At 42.1% G+C, this 27,129-nt stretch overlaps 1 protein-coding gene across 2 annotated transcripts in view; it reads right to left on the bottom strand.

The window, feature by feature from the left end:
- Nucleotides 1–27,129, bottom strand: part of LOC143301217 (PAX-interacting protein 1-like) — a 96,571-nt gene that overhangs the window by 53,523 nt on the left and 15,919 nt on the right. The window contains exons 5-12 of one of the 2 annotated variants that reach the window (XM_076615345.1): nucleotides 26,191–26,304; nucleotides 25,209–25,400; nucleotides 17,353–17,491; nucleotides 16,177–16,758; nucleotides 14,453–15,051; nucleotides 13,403–13,565; nucleotides 4,054–4,145; nucleotides 2,038–2,133 (exon numbers count right to left, since the gene is read on the bottom strand). In XM_076615345.1, the coding sequence (XP_076471460.1) occupies nucleotides 2,038–2,133; nucleotides 4,054–4,145; nucleotides 13,403–13,565; nucleotides 14,453–15,051; nucleotides 16,177–16,758; nucleotides 17,353–17,491; nucleotides 25,209–25,400; nucleotides 26,191–26,304 (1,977 nt within the window). The remainder of the gene's footprint in view (nucleotides 1–2,037; nucleotides 2,134–4,053; nucleotides 4,146–13,402; nucleotides 13,566–14,452; nucleotides 15,052–16,176; nucleotides 16,759–17,352; nucleotides 17,492–25,208; nucleotides 25,401–26,190; nucleotides 26,305–27,129) is intronic. The other variant, XM_076615346.1, reaches the window with a different exon arrangement.

The raw sequence follows: 27,129 nt of genomic DNA, 5'->3' as shown, positions 1-27,129 counted from the left end.
ACCAACCACACCAACCACCGTGCAGTACCACCAACCACACCAACCACCGTGCAGTACCACCAACCACACCAACCACCGTGCAGTATCACCAACCACACCAACCACCGTGCAGTACTACCAACCACCGTGCAGTACCACCAACCACCGTACAGTACTACCAACCACCGTGCAGTACCACCAACCACACCAACCACCGTGCAGTATCACCAACCACACCAACCACCGTGCAGTACCACCAACCACCCTGCAGTACCACCAACCACCGTGCAGTACCACCAACCACCATGCAGTACCACCAACCACCATGCAGTACTACCAACCACCGTGCAGTACCACCACCAACCACCGTGCAGTACCACCAACCACAGTGCAGTACCACCAACCACAGTGCAGTACCACCAACCACCGTGCAGTACCACCAACCACCCTGCAGTACCACCAACCACCGTGCAGTACCACCAACCACAGTGAAGTACCACCACCAACCACACTGCAGTACCACCAACCACTGCAGTACCACCAACCACCATGCAGTACCACCAACACCAACCACTGCAGTACCACCAACACCAACCACTGCAGTACCACCAACCACCATGCAGTACCACCAACACCAACCACTGCAGTACCACCAACACCAACCACTGCAGTACCACCAACCACCATGCAGTACCACCAACACCAACCACTGCAGTACCACCAACACCAACCACTGCAGTACCACCAACCACCATGCAGTACCACCAACACCAACCACTGCAGTACCACCAACACCAACCACTGCAGTACCACCAACCACTGCAGTACCACCAACACCAACCACTGCAGTACCACCAACCACCATGCAGTACCACCAACACCAACCACTGCAGTACCACCAACACCAACCACTGCAGTACCACCAACCACTGCAATACCACCAACAGTTTTGTTTTCATTTTTCTGTCTGCAAGTGGGTCTTATTTGTTTTACAAAGTGGATCTTTTTCATTAGATCTGCTAGGTATAACCCTTTCTTTGCTGTGGTTTCTTCTGCATGTGCCAAGTGAATGCTGCACATAGGACCTTGCCTTATCATCACATCAGGTGACAACCATCAGGCAACAAAAATCTTACTGCAGATGAAGAATGAATGAACATGATCTTACCTTTGGCAAAGTCAAACCACTGATCTACTGACACTGAATCAGTCAGAATGGGTTCCAACTCCTACAAAGCATCTGATTTTTCATGTCTTAGGAAAAGACACAGAGGAAAACATGAAGGATTTGTTTCGTTTATTTGTTTGTTCATATAAGATGATATTAGACTGAAAATAAATGATATCATTGTTATCATTATTTCTATCACCTAGATTATCATCATCATTACTAAGAAATCATCATTTCTAAATAGCAGGGGAAAAACTATTCAATTATAAAGGGGACGGCTGAAGTGGAGGGGGGCGGGAGGGAACTGAGGGAGAGAGAGAGAGAGAGAACAGAATGTGGAAAAGTAGAGTACAATGTAAAATGGAGAGGGTTGAGTGTCAGTGACTGAAGGAAAAAGGAATTTTTTTCCCCAAAGTTACGTTTATCTAACATACTTACCGTGACCCACTAGTGCAGACTCCGGCAGGGAGTCCAATTCCTGTCCTGTGCAAACTACTGTCCACCTATGCAGAGAAAATGAAAGTAGCTACGGCCGATAACCTCCCAGAAGTAGGTTACCTCCCCTCTGTATCCCTGACTTGCTTCCTCTTTTGAAGGAAAACATAATATTGGAAGGGTGTGTGTGAGAGGTGGGATATGGGAAGGGGGATTAGAACAGAAAATTAATCAAATATAGTATGCAACACTTCAAAAGATTAATATCTGAAAAGAGGATGATAATTTCACAATATTTTGTATATGGGGCATTTAGTAATAACTAAATGCCATGCTATGAACAGCCCTGCCAGTAATTTTAGCGTTTAATAAGGCAGAAGTGTTAACTTCAAAAGACAGAAAGGAATGAAGGAGAAAAAGAGAAAACACGTAAAAGAGGAGAAGATACTTACACTTTTCAGGGAGTCCATTTTCTGATCAGAACACAGGACGTGAGTGACAGCGTCACAATACACAGGACTGACACGGCCTCCATGCTGGTCTATGATCTGAGGACACAGGTCACTCCTTTAGTTAGTTAGTGTGTGTGTGTGTGTGTATGTGAGTGAGAGAGAGAGAGAGAGAGAGAGAGAGAGAGAGTGAGTGAGTGAGTGAGTGAGTGTGAGTGTGAGTGTGTGTGTGTGTGTCTGTGTGTGTGTGTGTACATATAGTTTGCTAGAAGCATCTTCGTGTGTATGTAACACTGATGTAATGTGTTACATAGATTACCACACTTTGCAGAGCACCTATGGCAGTTTTCTGGATAAAGTGCACTGAATTAATAGTAGTACTGGACCTCCATAGTTGTCCTGATTCCATTATTCTATATTAGAATCACAGTCATAGAAGCAGCACATACTTCAATCCTGCCTGCAGCACCTCATCATGTACTTGTGCTGGTCTTGTCATTATAACCACTGGTCTGTCAGCAGCATGCAGACACTATGGGAGGGGGTGGGGGCACAGAGTGTGGGGCAGAAAGAGGCCAGTTGAAATAAATAATACGATAATAAATCTTACGTACCCAGGGGAGTGCGTGGGATGGAGAGATAACTATACAAATAATAAAAGAATGAATCAAAAGGAGGAAATAGTTGGTATGTCGAAGAGGAACTTCCAGGGTTAAAAAAAAGGAATTAAATCAAGAAGTAAATGTTTAAGCAGAGAAAAAGCCCTATCCCCCAGTCACAGAAATAGGTGTTTCGTATGTGAAGCACCACAGGGCATGTTCATAAAGCAGAAGGAATACACCATAATAATACATCTATATCCAGTCCAATATCATCCACTTCATGGATGTGTCTTTGAGTGTTGTTCCTCTATTTCCTGACCAACACTACAACTGTCTGTACAGACATTGTCAAGTAGTCCCAACTGAAATGGACCTCTGTAGCAACATCATCATCATCGCCATCCTTCTTGATCTTTCAATATAAAAAAAAAAGTCCCAAATTATGTGGCCTTTCATGCCCTGCCCTCATGGTGATCTCAGTTTCAATACCCTCCACTTCCGTGCTTGGGATGAGTCCTGTCAGTGTCTTCAGTGTCGGCAGATTGATGGGAGGTAGTTGTTGGAGGGACATGGTGGCGGTCTCCAGTCTGCGAGGGACACTCAGTCTGGCTCCACAACCAAGCCATTATTGTCATCAGTAAGGGGCTTAGTAGGTGGTATCCTAACGGGCACAACAGCCGAGTGGTTAAGGCATTGGGCTTTCAATCTGTCCAGGGTTCGAATCTCGGTAATGGCACCTGGTGGGTAAAGAGTGGAGGTTTTTCCTATCTACCAGGTTAACATAAGTGCAGAAAGGGTGGAGGTTTTTCCTATCTACCAGGTTAACATAAGTGCAGACCTGCTTGTGCCTGAACCCCCTTCGTGTGTATACGCATGCACAAAATCAAATACACACGTTAAAGATCCCGTAATCCATGTCAGCGTTCGGTGGGATATGGAAACAAGAACATACCCAGCATGCACACCCCCAAAAATGGAGTATGGCTGCCTACATGGCGGGATAAAAACAGTTATACATGAAAAAGCCTACTCGTGTACATATTTGTGAATATGGGAGTGGCAGCCCACAAACGAAGGAGGAGGAGGTTGTGTCCCAAGTAAGTTACATCAGAACAGGCACTACTGAACACCACCGAAGTGACTCAGCAGCTGTGCAGTCTCCTCTGGTATGTGGTCTCCTGGCGACATTACAGTTATGCTTCCCTGCGGACTACGGTGGAATACCCCAGTTGTGGCCATGTATGGGGGACACAGAATGAGTGGCATGGGAGTAATGCCACTGAAACGGTGCCAGATGATGGGGCATATATATATATATATATATACACACACATATATATACACACACACACATATATATATATACGTTTTGTTTTTGCTTTGTTTTCAGTATAAAAAATGAAGACAGGAAGTGAACCTTGCACCAGGTGTTGACCTCCTCCGTGCCCATGGAGTTCTGGTAGTCACAGATGAAGAACACACAGCCTAACAGACACTGGTCTGGGGGAACTGCACATAGAACCGTACCTTTCTTTATAATTATAAAGTGCATTTATGCAGTGCTTACACTGCACTCTAAATGCATTCAACAATACATGTGGTATGAATAAGGTACAAAATGTAAAATGCTGATCAATATAAATGCACTAAAACAGTGTAACACAACTCACAACTCCCACACCTCTCTCACCTCACCTTCACACATGCACAAAGACAGTTTAAGGGGGGAAAATGCAGCTTAAAAGTGTCTGAATTAACATGCTTTTCTTCATCACTCATAACTACAACCCATCAGACAACAACACTCACACCAAAGGGAATAAAAAGAGGTGACAAAACTGCTGAACAAATGATGCAGAATCAGAATGGCTTCCAACTCTTACAAAACATTTTAATTTTCATGTATCAAGAAAAGACATGGAAAGAAACATGAATAAAAGATAAAATGAGAAAGAGAAGAAAACATTTCCAAAAATTACCAAGACTGAAGCAATTATAAAAACAACAATTAAAAAAAAAGAAAGAAAACTTAAATTTCTCTTTTCCTCACTCATTTCTTTTCTCAGGCCTTATCTAACAAACTGTACATGTCCCCACACACAACAAACTGTACATGTCCCCACACACACAACAAACTGTACATGTCCCCCCAGACACAACAAACTGTACATGTCCCCCCAGACACAACAAACTGTACATGTCCCCCCAGACACAACAAACTGTACATGTCCCCCTAGACACAACAAACTGTACATGTCCCCACACACAACAAACTGTACATGTCCCCACACACAACAAACTGTACATGTCCCCACACACAACAAACTGTACATGTCCCCCCACACACAACAAACTGTACATGTCCCCCCCCACACAACAAACTGTACATGTCCCCCCAAACACAACAAACTGTACATGTCCCCACACACAACAAACTGTACATGTCCCCACACACACAACAAACTGTACATGTCCACACACACACAACAAACTGTACATGTCCCCACACACACAACAAACTGTACATGTCCCCACACACACAACAAACTGTACATGTCCCCACACACACAGCAAACTGTACATGTCCCCCTAGACACAACAAACTGTACATGTCCCCCTAGACACAACAAACTGTACATGTCCCCCCCCACACAGCAAACTGTACATGTCCCCCCAAACACAACAAACTGTACATGTCCCCCCCCCCACACAACAAACTGTACATGTCCCCACACACAACAAACTGTACATGTCCCCACACACAACAAACTGTACATGTCCCCCCACACACAACAAACTGTACATGTCCCCCCACACACAACAAACTGGATATGTTCCCCCACACACAACAAACTGTACATGTCCCCCCACACACAACAAACTGTACATGTCCCCCCACACACAACAAACTGTACATGTCCCCCCACACACAACAAACTGTACATGTCCCCACACCCCCACAAACACACACAACAAACTGTAAAATGTCCACACACACACACAACAAACACAACAAACTGTACATGTCCCCACACACAACAAAATGTACATGTCCCCACACACACACAACAAACTGTACATGTCCCCCCAAATACAACAAACTGTACATGTCCCCCCAAATACAACAAACTGTACATGTCCCCACACACAACAAACTGTACATGTCCCCCCACACACAACAAACTGTACATGTCCCCCCCCACACAGCAAACTGTACATGTCCCCCCAAACACAACAAACTGTACATGTCCCCCCCCCCACACACAACAAACTGTACATGTCCCCCCACACACAACAAACTGTACATGTCCCCACACACAACAAACTGTACATGTCCCCACACCCCCACAAACACACACAACAAACTGTAAAATGTCCACACACACACACAACAAACACAACAAACTGTACATGTCCCCACACACAACAAAATGAACATGTCCCCACACACACACAACAAACTGTACATGTCCCCACACACAACAAACTGGACATGTCCTCCCAAACACACAACAAACTGTACATGTCCCCCCAAACACAACAAACTGGACATGTCCGAACACACAACAAACTGTACATGTCCCCCCAAACACAACAGGACATGTCCTCCCAAATACAACAAACTGTACATGTCCCCCCAAACACAACAAACTGGACATGTCCGAACACACAACAAACTGTACATGTCCCCCCAAACACAACAGGACATGTCCCCCCAAATACAACAAACTGTACATGTCCCCTCAAACACAACAAACAGGACATGTCCCCCCAAACACAACAAACAGGACATGTCCCCCCAGACACAACAAACAGGACATGTCCTCCCAAACACAACAAACTGTACATGTCCCCCCAAATACAACAAACTGTACATGTCCCCCCAAACACAACAAACAGGACATGTCCCCCCAGACACAACAAACAGGACATGTCCTCCCAAACACAACAAACTGTACATGTCCCCCCAGACACAACAAACTGTACATGTCCCCCCAGACACAACAAACTGTACATGTCCCCCCAGACACAACAAACTGTACATGTCCCCCCAGACACAACAAACTGTACATGTCCCCCTAGACACAACAAACTGTACATGTCCCCACACACAACAAACTGTACATGTCCCCCTAGACACAACAAACTGTACATGTCCCCACACACAACAAACTGTACATGTCCCCCCACACACAACAAACTGTACATGTCCCCCCCCACACAACAAACTGTACATGTCCCCCCAAACACAACAAACTGTACATGTCCCCACACACAACAAACTGTACATGTCCCCACACACACAACAAACTGTACATGTCCCCACACACACAACAAACTGTACATGTCCCCACACACACAACAAACTGTACATGTCCCCCTAGACACAACAAACTGTACATGTCCCCCTAGACACAACAAACTGTACATGTCCCCCCCCACACAGCAAACTGTACATGTCCCCCCAAACACAACAAACTGTACATGTCCCCCCCCCCCCACACAACAAACTGTACATGTCCCCACACACAACAAACTGTACATGTCCCCACACACAACAAACTGTACATGTCCCCCCACACACAACAAACTGTACATGTCCCCCCACACACAACAAACTGGATATGTTCCCCCACACACAACAAACTGTACATGTCCCCCCACACACAACAAACTGTACATGTCCCCCCACACACAACAAACTGTACATGTCCCCCCACACACAACAAACTGTACATGTCCCCACACCCCCACAAACACACACAACAAACTGTAAAATGTCCACACACACACACAACAAACACAACAAACTGTACATGTCCCCACACACAACAAAATGTACATGTCCCCACACACACACAACAAACTGTACATGTCCCCCCAAATACAACAAACTGTACATGTCCCCCCAAATACAACAAACTGTACATGTCCCCACACACAACAAACTGTACATGTCCCCCCACACACAACAAACTGTACATGTCCCCCCCCACACAGCAAACTGTACATGTCCCCCCAAACACAACAAACTGTACATGTCCCCCCCCCCACACAACAAACTGTACATGTCCCCCCACACACAACAAACTGTACATGTCCCCACACACAACAAACTGTACATGTCCCCACACCCCCACAAACACACACAACAAACTGTAAAATGTCCACACACACACACAACAAACACAACAAACTGTACATGTCCCCACACACAACAAAATGAACATGTCCCCACACACACACAACAAACTGTACATGTCCCCACACACAACAAACTGGACATGTCCTCCCAAACACACAACAAACTGTACATGTCCCCCCAAACACAACAAACTGGACATGTCCGAACACACAACAAACTGTACATGTCCCCCCAAACACAACAGGACATGTCCTCCCAAATACAACAAACTGTACATGTCCCCCTAAACACAACAAACTGGACATGTCCGAACACACAACAAACTGTACATGTCCCCCCAAACACAACAGGACATGTCCCCCCAAATACAACAAACTGTACATGTCCCCCCAAACACAACAAACAGGACATGTCCCCCCAAACACAACAAACAGGACATGTCCCCCCAGACACAACAAACAGGACATGTCCTCCCAAACACAACAAACTGTACATGTCCCCCCAAATACAACAAACTGTACATGTCCCCCCAAACACAACAAACAGGACATGTCCCCCCAGACACAACAAACAGGACATGTCCTCCCAAACACAACAAACTGTACATGTCCCCCCAAATACAACAAACTGTACATGTCCCCCCAAACACAACAAACAGGACATGTCCCCCCAAACACAACAAACAGGACATGTCCCCCCAGACACAACAAACAGGACATGTCCTCCCAAACACAACAAACTGTACAAGTCCCCCCACACACAACAAACTGTACAAGTCCCCCCACACACAACAAACTGTACATGTCCCCCACCCACCCCCCACCCCCCCACAAAAAGCTGTACATGTCTGCACACACAAGAAACTGTACATGTCCCAACACACACTATGTGGTGGCAGTGAAAATTTAAATATTCATTACAATAACTGAAATGTGATTTTTGGCAAACAACATGACAATATAAGAAAAACAAACAAAAAAAGAGTAAGTGAATATCTTGATTGGTTCTGAGGATATTCCATTCTAAAGATGTGAGTATGCGTACATGCTGTTAGTACTTAAAATTTTCACATTTTCACAGTCATACTGTACAGTCCATGAGGGTACTGTAATGAAAACTCATATGCTTTTAAAAGTCATATGATAATGGCATACTGCACAAGAAAACACTAACACTTCAGCAGCAAAGAAATTGGAAAATATGCCTGTCAAAGCTGGGGGAAATAGAAAATCAAGACATGTCAATCTGCACAGAACAGCAACTTTGAAGGTCTACAGCACTAAAAGGAATAGACAGTTGCATTTCATAATAAAATATCTTGCAGAATATATCACAGAAAGTGCACTGAATTTTTTTTCAGGCAGGATAGTTAACTGAATTTTAAGTATCAGAGTCTCAAACTTTGAAAACTCTTCAATTTGACCAGCGGAAAAAAGACTGTTTATTGGGGTAGCATGCTGCAAAGATGAATATTTCAGTAACTGTCACAAGTAGGAACAGGAAATTTTGTGTGTGTATTAAGTGAAATGTCAGCTTTCAAAATAAATTAGAATCAACCTTAAAACTTCCCCCTAAAGTAGGCAGAAAAGGAATGATACCCGATTTTCTCATAAAAAAAGGGGTGCATGTTGTGGATGAGACTTCTTCAAAATTTTTGTTTTTGAAAAAATATTGAAGTTTCAGCCACAATAAGTTAACAGTGGTCTAGGCTGATCACCATCTGCAAACTTACTGCAAATTTTCAAACAAATGCAACTTGAAAGCATTATACAGAATGGGTAGGTTGATGGGGCATTCCATGACAAAGGTTCCCAGGACGGAGCAAATAATACTTAAGTTGCTAGCAAAAATGACAGATATATGAATCTATTTTCTTTCAGCTCTCTAGCTTTTTCTTCCATCCATGAACTCAGTCATGCATTTCATTATAAAAGAAACACAATAATAATAAATAAAAGGTGGATCATGCATCTTTATTTCTTCACAAAATGGCATTCACAAGAGAGAAAATGCACACCAAAAAATCTCTTTTTTGGCACTCACAAGTTTCCTGGCATCAGCAATAACTTGCTGCTCGCTACCTGAAATGTTCATACTGGCCTTTTGCGATCATGGAATAGGTCTTGCATACCCTGCCATGAGCAGCCCTTTCTGCAACAAGCTCATAAGAAAGAACAAATGTATTCAATTTAAAACATAAAACCAAAAACAGAGCTATCAGTTTAATATATGTTTAGGCCTTTGTCAATTTTGGTGTGTTTTGAATGGGAGGAAAACTCTGATAACAGAATTATAAAATGGCACACTAACAGAAGTATTCATTCAACAGCAACACAAAATTCACTGCACTGAACTATATGGCTGCATTTACCTTTCACACAATAGCTCAAATAGCAGCAACAACTTATGCTTTGACAACTGAGGCTGAAATTTTCGGGGTCTGTCCTTTCCAATTCCTGACAAGAGCTTTGCCATCTACATGCAGTGTTCATCTTATGGATATCTTTGTTGCATGCAATTATTAACTCAGATATTTCTACTTCAGGGTGCTACATTTCATGACTGAATGTATTACTAAATGTCTTAGGTATATATGATTACTAAATATTGAATATTTTATTGTTAATATGCACATCATACTCAGTATCTTATTCTTTGATATATACTTTGTATACTAACCTTTATCTCTGTGTGTATGTGTAAATGCATGTCTTAGATATATATCAAACTGAATATTTCATTAACAATATGTGCATGGTATTTTGCATTTTATCATTTCATGAATTATATGTTTACTTACTTTTGTTTTCTGTTTCATGCAGTCTAGATGCACAGCATATCATGGGTCACATGAACACGCACACACGTACACACACACACACACACACATTATACTCTCTTTCTCTCTCTGTCACTTAATTGCTGGATCCCTGATAGTGTTATATAGTTTGACTGAACCTGATGTGCAACTTAGGCTATGGGTGTTATTGTACTGATTTTCTTTTTACTAATTTTAGTTTGTTAAAAATTGGTGTTAATTTTTTTAAGAAACAGGGTGTTGACTGCACCGTTCAAATTAATCAGAAATCACTGCACATTACACTTTTTTCATAGTCAGACATACATACACATACAAGCATACATGTGCAAATGCAAACTCTCTCTCTCTCTCACACACACACACACACACACACACCTACTCCACTGACAGGAAACCCCTACTCCACCCAGACAGGAAAGAAATGGGGATAGGGGATGACTCAAGGGAGGAGGTGGTGGGTTATATCACTGTCAACAGTCAGGGATTCTCAGCTGGAGCAAGTGGTCAGTGATTTGACTCAATGCCAAGTTTGCCACAACCAATGACAACTCCCTCCCTTCGGTGGGAGACACTCATAGACAGGGGAGGGGAATGACTATACAACTCTCAGCAAATTATGAAAGTGAAGTTTGCAGAGGAGAGAGGGGGGCGGGGAGGAGGGAGAGGGGGTAGTATGAATTGGTGTTCTTCTTGTTTTTGGAATGTGGGAGTATAGTATCAATCTGTCTGTATATATTTATATAAAGTTTCACAGCTATCGAAGAAAAATGCAACTAGAATATCAGACTTTTGTGTGATGTTGAATGAAACAGGAGGAGTTTGTATTATACTCCATGTTTGGTGTTAAATATGCTTACCATGTCAAACTGATGCAAACTAGGCCTATTGGTTTGCTCTGCTTGGCCAAATTTCGCGCGGCTAACAGTGTTTTATAGAAAAAGAAACCACATTACAATTTTTTACTCACTTATTTAACACTCACCGAGTTAGTAGCAGACGACGCTAATGCTGTCCCGAGCACTTCTGGTTTTAGGCCTAGGTAATATTTTGCTTACTAAAGCAAAAATGAATCAAATATTAGTAATGGGAATTCATGTTCTCCGTTTTAACATGTCCATTTTTCATTCTGTATCAATAGTTTTTGTGTGTTTTACTCAGAAAAAAATAAATCGTATTCCGATTGAAACAAAATGTCACACTACGAAAACACTGATGAAATAGATCCAAGCTGCTCAGTTACTGACATCGATCAAAATCCTGATACAAAGAATTTCAGATCAATATTGTGCATGAAAGTCCTAAGGACATTCTTTTTAAAAAATAATATAAAACTTAGCGATTAAACTTAAGATTTTCTGGAGAAACAATGCCATTTTTGTGTTTCATGAAGTGCCGCTCTCCTGTGTCGAATTTTGATTGGGCCGACGCAACTGACGAAGAGGGGTACCTGCCTTTGAATCGCTGGAGCAAATTGGGCATGGATCAAAAATCTTAGTTTCGGATACCATTGAAATCAGCAGAAAATGCCCTTTACCGCTCATGCAGTATCGCGTAGGGTCAGATTTCATTTTCAAACTGCGCGAGGCGTTGAAAGATAGCTGAAAATTTCCCCTGACTTTGTGCTCAGATCTAACTACCCTACTTCGCCCAAGGCTTGGAAAAAAACGCATGAAAGTTCTCCTTGAACTTTTGCCTTTCACGGCTCCCAATTTTTCGAACAGTAACCAATGAATGCAAACCAACGGATGCGATTTTTTCCACTGTGTGGTTGAAACTAACTGTGTCGCGCTCGGAAAGACGTCGGCCGCCATTGAACAAGGATTGCTGTTTCGCGTTACAGTACACTTCTTTTTCTTCTATCCACAAACTCATTCACGCATTGCATAAAGCAAACACAATAAAAATTTAAAATATAGATAATGAATAATTATTGCAGTCAGATAGTTTTTCACAAAATGAAATCAAATCTGAGAAAATGCACTTCAAAATTAGTCAATTTTTTAGGCATTCATAGGTTTCCCGGCATCGGCCATGGGGGCTGCCGCTACCTACACACACAGAGCAAACTGTACATGTTCCTCCACACAACAAACTGTACATGTCACCCCACACAACAACAAACTGTACATGTCCCCACACACACACAGCAAACTGCACATGTCCCCACACACAACAAGTTGTACATGTCCCCCCACACAACAAACTGTACATGTCCCCACACAACAAGCTGTGTATGTCCCCCCACACACACAGCAAACTGTGCATGTCTCCCCACACACACAACAAACAGTACATGTCCCCCCCCCCACAGCAAACTGAACATGTCCCCCACACACACACAACAAACTGTACATGTCCCCACACACACACAACAAACTGTACATGTCCCCACACACACACAACAAGTTGTACATGTCCCCCCACACAACAAACTGTACATGTCCCCACACACACAACAAACTGTACATGTCCCCACACACACAACAAACTGTACATGTCCCCACACACACAACAAACTGTACATGTCCCCACACACACAACAAACTGTACATGTCCCCACAAACACAACAAACTGCACATGTCCCCACAAACACAACAAACTGTACATGTCCCCACACACACAACAAACTGTACATGTCCCCACACACACAACAAACTGTACATGTCCCCACACACACAACAAACTGTACATGTCCCCACACACACAACAAACTGCACATGTCCCCACACACACAACAAACTGTACATGTCCCCACACACACAACAAACTGTACATGTCCCCATAAACACACCACTCACTGGCTTCAGGTGCCTCGTGGCCAAAGTAATCGATGTGAGCAGGTGGGTGGTGGTGGTGCTGTGGGGGCAGGGCTGGCTGCTGGACCCCCGGGGACTGGGCCGGATATGGGTAGGCAGGGGGTGGGGGCCTCGCCTGACCACCCATTCCCAGCATCTGGTTGATCTGAAAACACCATAGCACCCAGCTGTCAGTGTCAATGTAGTCAGGACAGTGCAGACATACCATGACAGACAGATCTATCAATGCTGGGTCATTCACTTGGTTTCACATACCATGACAGACAAGTCTATCAATGTTGGGTCATTCACCTGGTTTCACCTACCCTGACAGACAAGACCTGATAAATGTAGGGTCATTCATCTGATTACACCTACCGCATCACATACAGACAAGTTAATAAATGCTGGATCCTTCACCTGGTTTCACCCAGTGCACACATTCCCTGACAGACAAGTCAAAATGCTCTGTCATTCTCTTAGTTAAAATGTGTCATTCACTGCTCAAGAAATCAAACAATCAACATTTCCTTCAAAAATAAATGGAATGTGCGTAAACGATGCACACCGGTTTCACTCTTAATGCAGACTTCATTTTTGTCTTTTTTCTCAATAGCTTACTTTCATTTTTACATTTTGTTCTTAAAGGAACATTAAAGAAAAAAAAGCAGTGGGGGGAGCAGACACAGAGACACAGCTTGTTCCATTCAAAACAAACTGATATTATCTTTCTTAAAGTAAAATTTAAACCAAAATTCTTGAAGCAAAAATTCCTAAAGCAATAATCTATGTTTCTTTCTTTTCAGAGTTTTCTTCTTTATTGTTGTTTTACTTTTTCTCGTACATTTTCATAAGTTCAGCAAATTGAAATTTGACTCTTCCTGTTAACTGAAACACAACCAGTTTTGTTCTAACTAGCCTTACGCTTTCAAGAAAGGTTACTTATGCTGAACTGCTAAAATACCACAGTAAAAAACAGAGATCAACTGTTCAACTTTCCTGGTGTAACAATGACAGGCAGTGACCAATAACGGATATCAACAGACTCCCTACCTTGACAGGGGCCGAGGGTCGCATGGCAGGAGGACTGGTGCCGTTGGTGATGTTGCGCAAGGTGCGCCCCCCACTGCTCTCCTCACGACCCATCCCTTCCTGTCCCCCCAGGGGCGGGGGTTGCTGGGGGTGGGAAGGGGCAGCGACAGGGGTGGGGCGGGGATGGGCTTTGCTCTGCCGCTTCTTGGGCTGGGCTTGTGGTGGCATGGGCTGGGCTTGTTGGGGTGGTGGTGGGTGAGGTGGTGGTGGTTGTTGCTGTTGTTGATGTAACTGTTGCTGGTGTTGTAGGTGTTGTTGCAACTGTTGCTGCTGCTGCTGCTGATGGTGATGAAGCTGTTGCATCTGCTGTTGTTTCAGCTGCTGCTGCTGATGTAACTGTTGGTGTAACTGATGCTGATGTTGCAGCTGTTGTTGTTGCTGAAGCTGTTGTTGTTGCTGCAGCTGCTGCTGTTGTTGCAGCTGATGTTGTTGCTGTTGCAAGTGCTGCTGCTGCAGCTGCTGGTGTTGTTGCATATGCTGTTGTTGCATCTGCATCTGTAGGTGTTGCTGTTGCTGGTGTTGCAGCTGATGAGGGTGCTGGTGTGGTGGTTGAGGGTAGCCTGAAATACATGAACCATTTCTCCACTGCTCATCTGGTGCTGACAATTATTGATCAAGCTTCCCTTTCCGTATGCTAGTATTATAATGCTTCATAATCTCACAAAAAGTTCAGTGTTGTTTAATTTTGTGAAACTGCTTTGTGTAATGTCGCATTGTGCCATGTTGTGATGTGTGGTGTGTGTGTGTGTGTGTGTGTGTGTGTGTGTGTGTGTGTGTGTTTGTGTGAGAGAGCACCTAAACACCTAAGTGCTTGAAATGTGTACTGCTTCCACAAGTACAAAAATATCTCATTGAAATTTTGCATGATGATTTTTCATACATTGTACTTTGAGTAGATGATGAATTAGATGTAGTTCCATTGTATAACTTGGTATTGTTGTTTAAAATCTGAGTCAAGGAAAATTTTCAACAAGTGATTATCAAAAATTCTCTGCATCAAATTCCAGGATTTCCAGTCAAATTTTTTTTCACTGGGTGCCTGTGGCCCAGTGTTGTATCAGAGCTTGATGGAAAAAGATGCTGGCTGGCTGTGTGATGGCACCCAGCCAACAAATACCGCACACACGCCCCCCACCCCTCCACCCAACCCACACACGTAGAGGGACAGTGTTTGTGTTGGCAGCTGGTTCACATTAATTGCTGGCCTGCTGTAGACTCAGACTGATCAGTCTTGGAGAACAAAACTGACATCACTGTTACTTTCACTTTTGTGCCATGAAATGTGTTGTGAATCACCATTATCCAAATCTGCAACTGAATCATCACCCTCACCACTCAAGCATTTCAGTGTATCTCTCACGTCCCTTACAAAAGCTGTCTGGACCTTCCCATAAGAAACAAATCAAGTCCTACCAACACTACAGTACCTAGACACAGCTGAAGCCTTTTACTTTTCTTTTTACAGCAGATGTGGTGTTGTTTATATGGATCAGTCTGCACACTTTAACACTTTCTTAAAACTGAAACTGAAGCCTTGTCCCAATCTTTCAATCCCGAAGGATACCACAGTGCCCAAGGTTTGTCTACCAAACACCTCTGTCTGCATTATGCCTTATTCAAAATGTCCATATTTAAATGAGACAAGACTCAAAAAGGTACAACCAGATACCCTGAGTACCACCTACCTGGAGGGAAGGGTGGCTGGGGGTGAGGTGGAGGGTGGTGAGGGGTCACTGGAGTTCCAGACATGGGCATGTGCATGGAGCTGGGGATAGGGGGCACACCCATTCCGGCTGTGACCATTCCACTGGTGGGCAGTCCTCCACCCGCCATACTGACACCATCATGCACTGGGTGCGGCACAGACACTGGCAGGGACATTCCTGAATGGGGCATATTGGCAGCGCTCATTACCTGCTGGGGGGCTGGTATGCCTGGATGAACTATACCCATACTGGTCTGTCCCATACTGGTCTGTCCCATGCCAGCCTGACCTTGCATACCAGGACCAAAGTTGGCATGACCTGGGGCAGAAACTGGCATGCCCATACTGGTAGGCATTCCTGGAAGACCTGCTGCTGACATGGGAGGAACTGACCCACTCTGAGCCCCTGGGGAGACTGGCCGTGGCCCCTGGGCCATGATGGGTGACAGTCCAGAACGGGGTACAGGGATTTCGGGTATGTCTGATTTGGTGTTGGCATACAGGCGGTTACTAACCATACGGGCAAGAGCTTCTTTGGCACTGGGGGTCCCTGGTCGACTACCTGTGCAAGTGAAACAAAGAGTTCTCCATACACTGTTCACTTTTTTTTCACATTGACATACTGAAGTATATACAATGATCAAACAAAACACCAGTAAATGCATTCTGCCCATATACACAAAAACAGCTGTGCAGTTGATTCTGTTTCAGGCTCCATACTTTTTCAACCATGGGTTCAAAGACTGATCTTTCATTCTTCACTTCAAATATGAAAGAGAGACATGCTAACAGGTAAGTTTCTCCTTTTTCAGGCTTCCTTTTTCTGTTCCTGAAGAACTACCCATCTCTACCATGCAATTTCTGCCCATTACTAATTGAAAAGGGAAAACGCATTCCAAAGTATTAACTGATCATCAATTAAGATTCTGAAAGCAAGTTTATGAAACAAGCTAGATTTAGACAAAGACTATTGGTTCCTATTAAAGTGCTGTTTAACCCTGTACAAGATGCTCCACAGGCTGAACTTCAATACCTCTCAGAAGACAGTGAACATAATGATCTCACCACCAGCTGCATGAAGACTGACTGGCCATAGATTTGTGAACATAATGATCTGCTACTTCCAGCCAGTCACATGAAGTCACACTGAGCGTACCATTTGTTTTGTAGACCTCATCAGAAGAGGAGGATTTGCGGCGGGTCGCTCCAGGACTGTGCCCAGGAAGACAGGGAACAGCTCCAGGCAGAGGGCTCACGTCCATTGGCTCCACCTCTCTCGCCCATGTCTCTGGTGTCTGATAAATAGCATTAACCGCTATTGTGTATGACAAACACCAAGGTCAATCAGTCAGGTGTGTCTGAATAACAGCAACATAAACTGCTATCAACTGCTTTCAGATTTCTCTCTGTGTCTTAGGAGCACACGTCAAATCAATTCAAATTATGGTGCTAGGAGCCTCGCCGACACAAAAAAACCCCAAAAAAAGGGAGGAAAACACTCCATGGTGGAAAGTGACTGGAAAAGTGTGAATGCAACATCACTAACAAGTTAAGAACAAATGCAATTTTCTATGCCATCATACCCTGGGCTGAGCTGCATTAGCAATCTAAATTTGCTTATCTTTAAGAATTTTCTAAGTCTATGGAACAAGTGTAGACTTAGGAACACTCAGAAAAATAAGTGCTGAGAAGTTCAGTTATGTCACCAAGCCCAAATCTTCAATCATCAGCTGTTGCTATCAACATTGTTCTTACCATCACCACCTATAAGATGAAACGGTCTGGTCTAGACAGCTTAGTAATATAAAAAATGACTACATAATAAATGCTCCACCCAAAAACCTCATGACAAAATTATTACATCTGAAATTTGATCTTATCAGTGTATACTTACAAGCTGCGTGTGCATTTCCTGTTCCGGAATACTGTGTTCATGTTTAGTGATCTCAATAACAAAATGTAAAACTGTAGTTTCAAACAGGGCCAGTGGCATGGGGTGGGGGTACGTACATTTGTGTTAGTGTGTGCATATCTCACCATCATATGTTTCCTTTTATGCATACTACATGAATGGTTTGTGTATGCCTAAACGTGTCCATACACATATACGCAATTGTTTTTTTGTTGCTGTTGTTTGTTTGTTTTTTGTGTGTGTGTGTGCTTTTTACTAGATTTTTTGTGTGTGTACATACAAGGGTGCATGTTTGTGTGTGTCATGTGTGTGTGTGTGTGCACACGTGTGTATGCTACGTGCTGGTGGTAGATGTAATAGACTATTGTCTTTACTTCTTAGTGCCAGACTTTCATTGTAATGTTATTGTACAGCAGATGAACATGCTTGAAGAAAAGGTGGAAACAATATCTTCAGTGCATACTGTTAAAGAAACAAGTAAAAGATTCTGTGCACTTTTGTGATTCTGAATTTCAAATGTCTCTAGTACCTTGAATGTGAGAGAGGGGCAGAGAGAGAGAGAGAGAGAGAGAGAGAGAGAGAAACAAATTAAAAAAACCATACCAGGGGTACATTTGATGCTGTATTGTAAGACTGTTGTTTCCTTTCAACCTTTTTATTATACTTCAGCACTGATACAGACCATGCATTAGTTCAGCTGTGTGTCGGTACTTTAGAACTGGTATGATCAGCAGTGCTGATTAATAGTTGATAATGAAGTATAAACAAGAAAACAATTACATAAAGTGATACATATATATCTGTTAGACTCCAACGAATTCAGAATAACGCTGCCAGACTCATTTGCAGAGCTCCTAAATCTGACCATGTTTCTCCTCTCCTTCAGTCTCTCCACTGGTTGCCTATTTCTGATCGAATAGACCAGTCAACGGATCTGGCCCCAAGTATCTTTCTTAACTCCTCCGTATCTATACCCCGTCTCGCCAACTCCATTCTTCCTCTGATACTCAACTTCTCAGGATACCTCATGTCAGAAGTAAGACCTATGGACACAGATCGTTTTCTTTTCAATCGCCAAAGACGTGGAACAAGCTCCCTGATAACCTCCATCATTCTGATTCTCTCGCATCTTTTAAATCTCGTCTCAGAACTCACCTTTCCCTCAGCAATAAGTTCAATTGTGGCAGGTCCACTTCCTTTGCGTTAGCTGTGCTTGACTATGTGTGTATACATTATGTATGTGTACATAACTACATGCATGTATATGAATGTGTATTGTGTGTGCGTGTGTTTATGTAAGTTTGTGCCTGCCTATGTGTGCATATGTGTCAGGGTAGCTGTTAGATACACATGTATGTTAAAATGTATGTATGCAGTGTGTGTGTGTGTGTGTGTGTGTGTGTGTGTGTGTGTGTAGTCATATTTTGGTGTATGTATGTAACATAGATGTAATGTTTTATGTTAACAAAGCGTTTTTGTAAAGCACCTAGAGCAGTTTTCTGGATAGTGTGCTATATAAGTATCCATTATTATTATTATTATATTGATTTTGACTTCATGTTGGGAAAAAACCTGAAAAATATCTAAAAGGATAATCATTTTTATCATTAATGGACCATATTATCCCCGATCGTCTTGAACAAAGCATATTTCATAAAATCATATCAAAAGCTGTCATTTGTAAAGATTTATTACTCAATTCATATTTGCTGTCTTGTAAGTATATAGTCTTTCCTGAACCTGAACATATTTTTTGCCCACGGGGTTACACAGTCGCACATTTGAAATTGAGTGACAGGGCTGAAAACATGGTGAGCGTCAATCTGGGTGATTTTGAGATTTTAGTTTTTCAAGATTCTGTAACCCTTTATCATTCAGTGAAATTTCAGAGTGAAATATGACCAAGAAATATGTCATAATGTGAATTTAAACAAGTACCCCATCGAAAGTATACTCAATCTATCGACAAATACTGAGGTTTTCACTAAGCGTTCACAGTCATCAAACCAGACAGGGCCCCAGCATGTTATATATCGCCAGAAACAGCATTGAACGCAGTTTCGTCCTCGCTGTGTGTGATTTAGATAGGAACCAACCAGAAACTTTGTATCAGGTTTGAAGGCCGTAAACAAACGCTGTGTTACAAGCCAATGAGCTACACAGAAGGAAAAATCACCTGGCAACCGCAGACAAACGCGTGTTGTGATTGGTCGATACTGTAAACAGACATGACCTCTGACCTACTTCCACCCGGTCAGATCAACACATTCCCTAGTCACAATGGAGCTGGCTACGACGAGGAAGATTGCATCTTTGCTAAATTTGTGTGAATCTAGCAACATGGCAAAAGAAGATAGATCAGAACTGGAAGATCTAATAAATGAATATTTCAAATCCGACAACACAAAGGAAGAAGGCTGGTCCGATTCCGATATTTCTGACGAAGATGAGGAATTGTCAGACTCCGAAAGTTTGCAAACAAAAGATGATGGCGATGTGAAAGAAGAGCCTGTGGTTAAGTCAATTCTGCTCATGCAATCGTCAGTGCCAATTTTGCTGGGGGATTTCAGGAATGCGAAATATTGAAAAAGGCACAAGAATTTTCATGTGGCTGCAAACAGATCAAGTGTGCTGCTGCTCAGTGCAACGAGGAACGGACTGGCTGCATCAAGCAGTTTTCCCCTGAAGAAATCGTGGCATTCCAGCCTTCAATGAAAGACATGGATAGAGGTGAGTAGTTAAATCAGTCATCACCCCACCCTCATTTTTTCTTTCTCCCCCCCCCCCCCCCCCACCCCTCTCTCTCTCTCTCTCTGATAAAAAAAAAATATTTTAGTAACTGAGATTGAGAATTAGGTTGTGTGTGTGTGTACATGTGTGTGTGTGTGTGTGTGTGTGTGTGTGTGATCTGTATAGTTCATTACAGTGACAGTGAAAATGAACTGTGTTAACAATGTAATCAGCACAATGGTTTATAATTCATTAATTTGTCTTTATTTACACAATTAGAGAAATATGGATTAAAACTTTAAAGGTTGACCTGGGTGAATGTAATCTGTGACATAAAAATCAATGATTATCTTTGGATACATGTACTGTCTCAGTAATTGTCATTATCATGTGATCTGACTTTAATTGTAAAGATGACTGTTTTATTCATAAAGTCATGATGTTTTCAATTCTGTTTCAGGTACTCTGGATATGTTTGTGGTGTCTGTACGGAGTTCCTGCATGCAGAATGGTGAGCAGACCCAGTGCACCAAGCGGAAAGAACAGAAGAAGCAGGTTAAATCCCGCATCACCTTCTGTCTGTTGAGCAGGATAGTGTGCAGAAAGGCATTCTTGTTCCTTTTAGAGTAAGTTTGGTTTTGTAGTCCTCAATGCTTAACAAAGAAATAAATGCCACACACATGATGTTTACACCACTATTATTTTTTGTTAAGCTGATCATGAAGTTTTTCTGTTGTCTGTTGACACATGTTGACACTTTTTCAAAATTAAGAAAAAACAACAAATCAAACTCAAAGCCACATACTGACATAATCCATATGGGTTTTTTCAACAATACTTATAACAATAAAATGTTTTTTTTATCATTCAATTTTAAGCAAAAAAAAAGCTTTTGGTCACCTATGCTGCAACCATTACATGATTAATATAAAACATCATACCCATAAAAGACATTCACACACCTAATGAGTTTATTGAAATGTGCATGAATTTCAATCATCATCATCATTTTCACATGTCTACTTTGATAAATTCAGTTAACTTTTTACTATTTCAGTTATATTGAGACTGACTCAATTTACATTACCCTGTAGTTATTGTTTGTTTTCTAAGAGCTCTAACAGTTCTGTGTCTGTGTCTATTTGCAGTAACATGAACAAGAAAAGGCTGCAGCATCTTGGCAAGCATTTCAAAACAAAGGGCACTGTGCAACCAACTCTCAAGACAGGTGGGCGGAAAAACAACACAGCCTGTCTGAACACTGGTGATGTCAACCGGGTCATTGCCTTCATCAGGAATTTTGTTGAAGACCAAGCTGTCAGTTTACCGGGACGTGTGCCTGGATTCAAGCGTGATAACATCCATCTTCTGCCATCTGCATACCCAAAGAGTGTTGTGTATCGCCGTTACAGACAAGCTGCATTCGCATCAGGTATAATTTTCACCTGCTTTTCTCTTGTTCTCTCTTGTATTTTTATGTATTCCATTGTAAAAGTTTACTATGATTATAAAAACAAATGAAAGATAATTTTATTGACATTAATATAAACACTAAAAATCATTAGTTTCAATTTATATTTGCTTTCACCAGTGAAATAATCAAAACCAAGTCAACTAGCATGGCGAGTGGTAACTAGTTCAATCAGTTTGTATTTGCAGTTATGGATGTAAATTAAAACTTGTTGAATACAATTCCTGCTTCTTTCTTACAGGCAAAAGAAATCAGAGATTATATTTTACCTGTCAGATTTTTCTTTCTACAGAAATTCATGCCGTGGGTGCTTCCACATTTCGGAAGCTATGGTTGCAGCTGTGTCCATTCATTGTGGTGGCTCGACCGATGACCGACCTCTGCTGGAAATGTCAGCGGAACAACACCAGTATTTTCCGCAGTGCCAACCTGACCCTTGAGGAGAAGGCAGACATCATCCAGCAGCAGCAGTCCCATCTTAGTGAAGTGGATGCAGAGCGGCAGCACTACCGTCACCTTGTTGCCGATGCAAAGGAAACTGTACTTCAGCAAGGAGTGCAACGACTGGGCCAAAATCCTGCAAACTCCAGAGATTGTGCCATGCACTACAGTTTTGACTTTGCACAACAGGTGCATTATCCAAGCAATGCTGCCCAGCCTGGACCCATGTACTTCATGACTGCCAGAAAGTGTGGGGTTTTTGGCATCTGTTGTGAAGGCCTTCCACAACAGGTGAACTATTTAACTGATGAAGGCATGAGCTGTAGCAAAGGGTCGACTGCTGTAGTGAGCTACCTTCACCACTTTTTTCAGCATTATGGATTGGGGGAGAAGACTGTACATCTGCACTGTGACAACTGTGCAGGACAGAACAAAAACAAGTTTGTCTTGTGGTACTTTTGTTGGAGAGTGCAAAAAGGCCTTTACACTGATGTCACCATCAACTTCATGCCTCCTGGGCACACAAAATTTGCCCCTGATTGGTGCTTTGGGCTGTTCAAACGACGATTTCGAAAGGCTGAAATCTCGTGTCTGGCTGACATCTGCAGAGCTGTGAGTGACAGTACACCAGTGTCAGGTGTCAACATTCCCCATTTAGGCGGAGAGGAGGATGGAAGAACTGTGTTTGTGAAAATGTATGACTGGCAGTCATTTCTGAGTCAGACATACACAGCACTTCCTGGCGTCAAGGGCATCGCCCACTTCCGCTCTAGCCTTGCCAGCGAAGAACAGCACAAGGACTTGACAACTGAAGCCAACAGCTTGGGGACATGCCAGAAGAGCTGCCTGTGCCAGGTTTGCCCCTTGAGCGGCGCCAATATCTCTACAACAACATCAGAGAATTTGTGAGGTTTGATGTCAGGGATATTGTGTGCCCTCAACCGTAGCATCCTGTGCATGTCAGTGGGCAGAGTGTTTTCATCCGGCAGATAAAACTGTAAGTTTTTCCTTTTGAAAGTTTTACATCAATTTTAAGAGTGCTTTTTTTTTTGCATGAGATTTTTGCTTGATTTTTCCCTTTTTGTGTAGTTCATTTTATTTTTACATGTGGATAAATCATTTATCTGTTCTGTTTCATGATACTTTTTATTTAATAATAGGATCCTATCTTGTGCAAAGAGATTCTCTATCACTCAGTCACTTACTCGCTTTGTTTCACTCTCTTTTGTAAGTCTAAAAAGCTTCATTCACTGCAATGAATATTCTGTTTGGAATATTCATAATGTCATTGTACAGATTATATCATATATGTAGGGTCTGCACTTTTTAATGACTGGCTTTTACTTTGTGTAGCATCATGCTGCATTTCTTGGTGCTTATTGCTTGTTGAAAACAAAATTAGTCAGAATTATTCAGTCAGAATTATTTTGTTGTTTTAGTATTCACAACAGTTCAGATACCATAAAACAGTAATATGAAGATATCAGCTGCTCTGTTGTCATTTATAAGGATATTTGTGTGGGTGTTGTCACAGAGTCCACTTGTGTATAAAATTACTTCAACCTGTCATTTAACATAGGGCATCTGAAAAAGATACTGCAATGTTTTACCTGCAATTGCCTTTTTACAGTGTACAACAGCTGTATGTGTTAGTTCAGAAAGTTTGAACAATGGTTGCTAAGGAAAAGATTGAGAAATACTTGGTCTATCTTTAATTGTGATTTTCTCAAAATGGCCACCACTGCACACACTCTCTTTGAATAACTGTAACTTTCACTCTATTAAAGGTAGAGCTTTCATTTAAGCATCATTGGAAAGAGCATTTCTTCTACTTTCCGATGATATAAATAGGTCCATGCAACCCAAAATGAGGTTTGTACCCCATTGGAGAGAACGGGTCAATTATCTTAAATGTTTACGTAGATGCAATACTTTTTGAGTTCCAGTCATTTTAGTAACGCTAGCATCAAAACTGCAGGATCCAACATGCAGAAAATAAGCTTTTCCCCCAGAATTTATGACACTGGCATTCAACCAATAACATTAACAGCCAACTGACAAAAATCTGAGGCATTCTGTGTACTATATAAATCATATATGAGGTCTTTTTTTTTTAACTATGAGAATGTATTAGTTGCTATTCTACTCGGGTTCTAAAATGCCATTTTGAGATTCACTAAAATCACCAATTTTCTTGAAATTTCAAAACTCAGTATCTCAAAAACTATTTGAGATACTGCTTTGAAATTTGGTGCGGCTTCTTACTTTATTGCACTCTTTCACACTTGCCAATATGAGGCTTCTGCTATGAATCTGAAAATTTTGCTGGACCTACCTACTCTGAGCCAGCAATGTTCCAGCCTTGTCTGCTAAAGTTCACCCTGCCTGGCTGGTTCTCACCGTCTTTCTTTCTTATTCAACTAGAGCTTCCAATTTTCAGAGGCACATGCACACTCACCATTAAGGCAGTGTCAGAGGTAGTTGGGGGGTCCACTTTTGGTGGAGGTGTCTCTGGCTTCGGTTCGACCACCAGGCATGGGTGGTAAATCTTCTCCTCCATCAGCTCCTTGTTCCTGATGCTGTCTGTTACCCAGTCAGGGGTGACAATTCTGATGGTATCACTGTGCTGCGTGGCCATCTCATATTTTTCCTGTTTCACACCACCACTATACAGTTACACCATGTTGTAATAATTTAAATGCGTCCATTTATACTGTGCTTACCCTGTGGCTCAAAGCACATTTAACAATACACGTGGTATGAATCAGACATAGGAACATGAAAAAAAAAAGTTAAGATATAAACCTGTTAAAAACATTATTCTAAAAACAGTGTAAAATAACTCACAACTTATACACACACTTATATTTTTAAATTTTTGTTTTGTACACTTATAGTTGACTTCATCAAGTTTTTGCGCCTTTTGCATATTGTTGTTATTAGTAGTAGTTCTTTTTTATGTATTTATCTATTATTTATTTCCTTTTTTTTTCTCAAGGCCTGACTAAGCGCGTTGGGTTAGACTGCTGGTCAGGCATCTGCTTGACAGATGTGGTGTAGCGTATATGGATTTGTCCAAACGCAGTGACGCCTCCTTGAGCTACTGAAACTGAAACTTATACACACCTCTTGTCACATAAATCACATGGTGGTCTATGGTATCTGGAAATGTAATAAATTTTGCCACAGACAAATGTGTGAAATGCCACCTAGTGTGAATAATCTGTACTTGTTAACTTGTATCTATATGGTCCGAAGTCTGACATGACACTTAACAATGAAATGTGCCACGCTGTCAGATTTCTCGGACACACACATGAACTAACAGGAACACACATACACATTTACCAACAGAATCACAACAGACACAAAACTGTACCAGCAGAAATACACCCACAGACACACAGTCGGTAGCACGACCAGAAGACACAAGCTCTCACCCCAGAGGTCACTGCGGTGACCAGGTGGGTGACAGAATTGTCCAGCGTCATGTGGCACTGACCGCCATGGAAGGTGACCATTCCCCATAATGCCTTGGCATCCTCTGCCTCGAGCTGAAATCAACATCCTGGTGTTGTGACCACTGCATTATCTCCTGGGTTTCAACTGGTTTCCTGTTTACTTCAGATGCAGAGCTGGGGTGTGCAATTTTTCTTCTCGTTGATTTATTGTCTATTCACTACAAAAAAAACACAAAGGTGATTTAGACACGTACTGTCACAGGTCCCCAACCCTTGTTTGGTCGCGGGGGCGCTACACTGCTGAACACATCACCAACATTCTCCATTTCTCGCATTCAAGGGATAAGGCCCGAGTTTCAGCAAAGCTTTGCCAAAAGTATAGAAGTTTTATTTGTTCAATACAATGCAGCAACAAACATTGGAACATTGAGCACAAAAAATTGAAACTTATGAAGTATACTCTTGTAGCAGCATATGCACAGATGCACAGGCTGTAACACACAAACATTCACAATATTAATTTGGAGGGGGAAAAAACACATACAAGACCAGGAGTAAAACAAACACAAACAATAAAACTAGAAAATGAAGACAAAGAAAAAAAAGAGACAAGATGAAAGTTGAAACACCCTAAAAACAGCTCCAAACAAACTACATCAGATACAAACAGCAAGAGAGACCAGGGAGTAGACTGAAAGGGTGTAACAGTAAGGAACACATGTGGGTAGGCAGAATATACTTAAGTGCAAACCTGTTAAAAGTGGGTCAAAATTTCTTACTACAAGTACTGCTTTTTTTTTGCTCTTTTATATATATATATATATATATATATATATATATATATATATATAGATAGATATTTCATCTCCATCTGTATTTGAGTTGCCAGACAACAGTATTGAAAAATCAGTTTTAACG

Source organism: Babylonia areolata, chromosome 27 (genome assembly GCF_041734735.1).
Source record: "Babylonia areolata isolate BAREFJ2019XMU chromosome 27, ASM4173473v1, whole genome shotgun sequence".
Classification (NCBI taxonomy): Eukaryota; Metazoa; Mollusca; class Gastropoda; order Neogastropoda; family Buccinidae; genus Babylonia; species Babylonia areolata.
The sequence above is the reverse complement of the archived record's forward strand: the minus strand, read 5'-3'. Positions and strand labels throughout refer to the sequence as shown.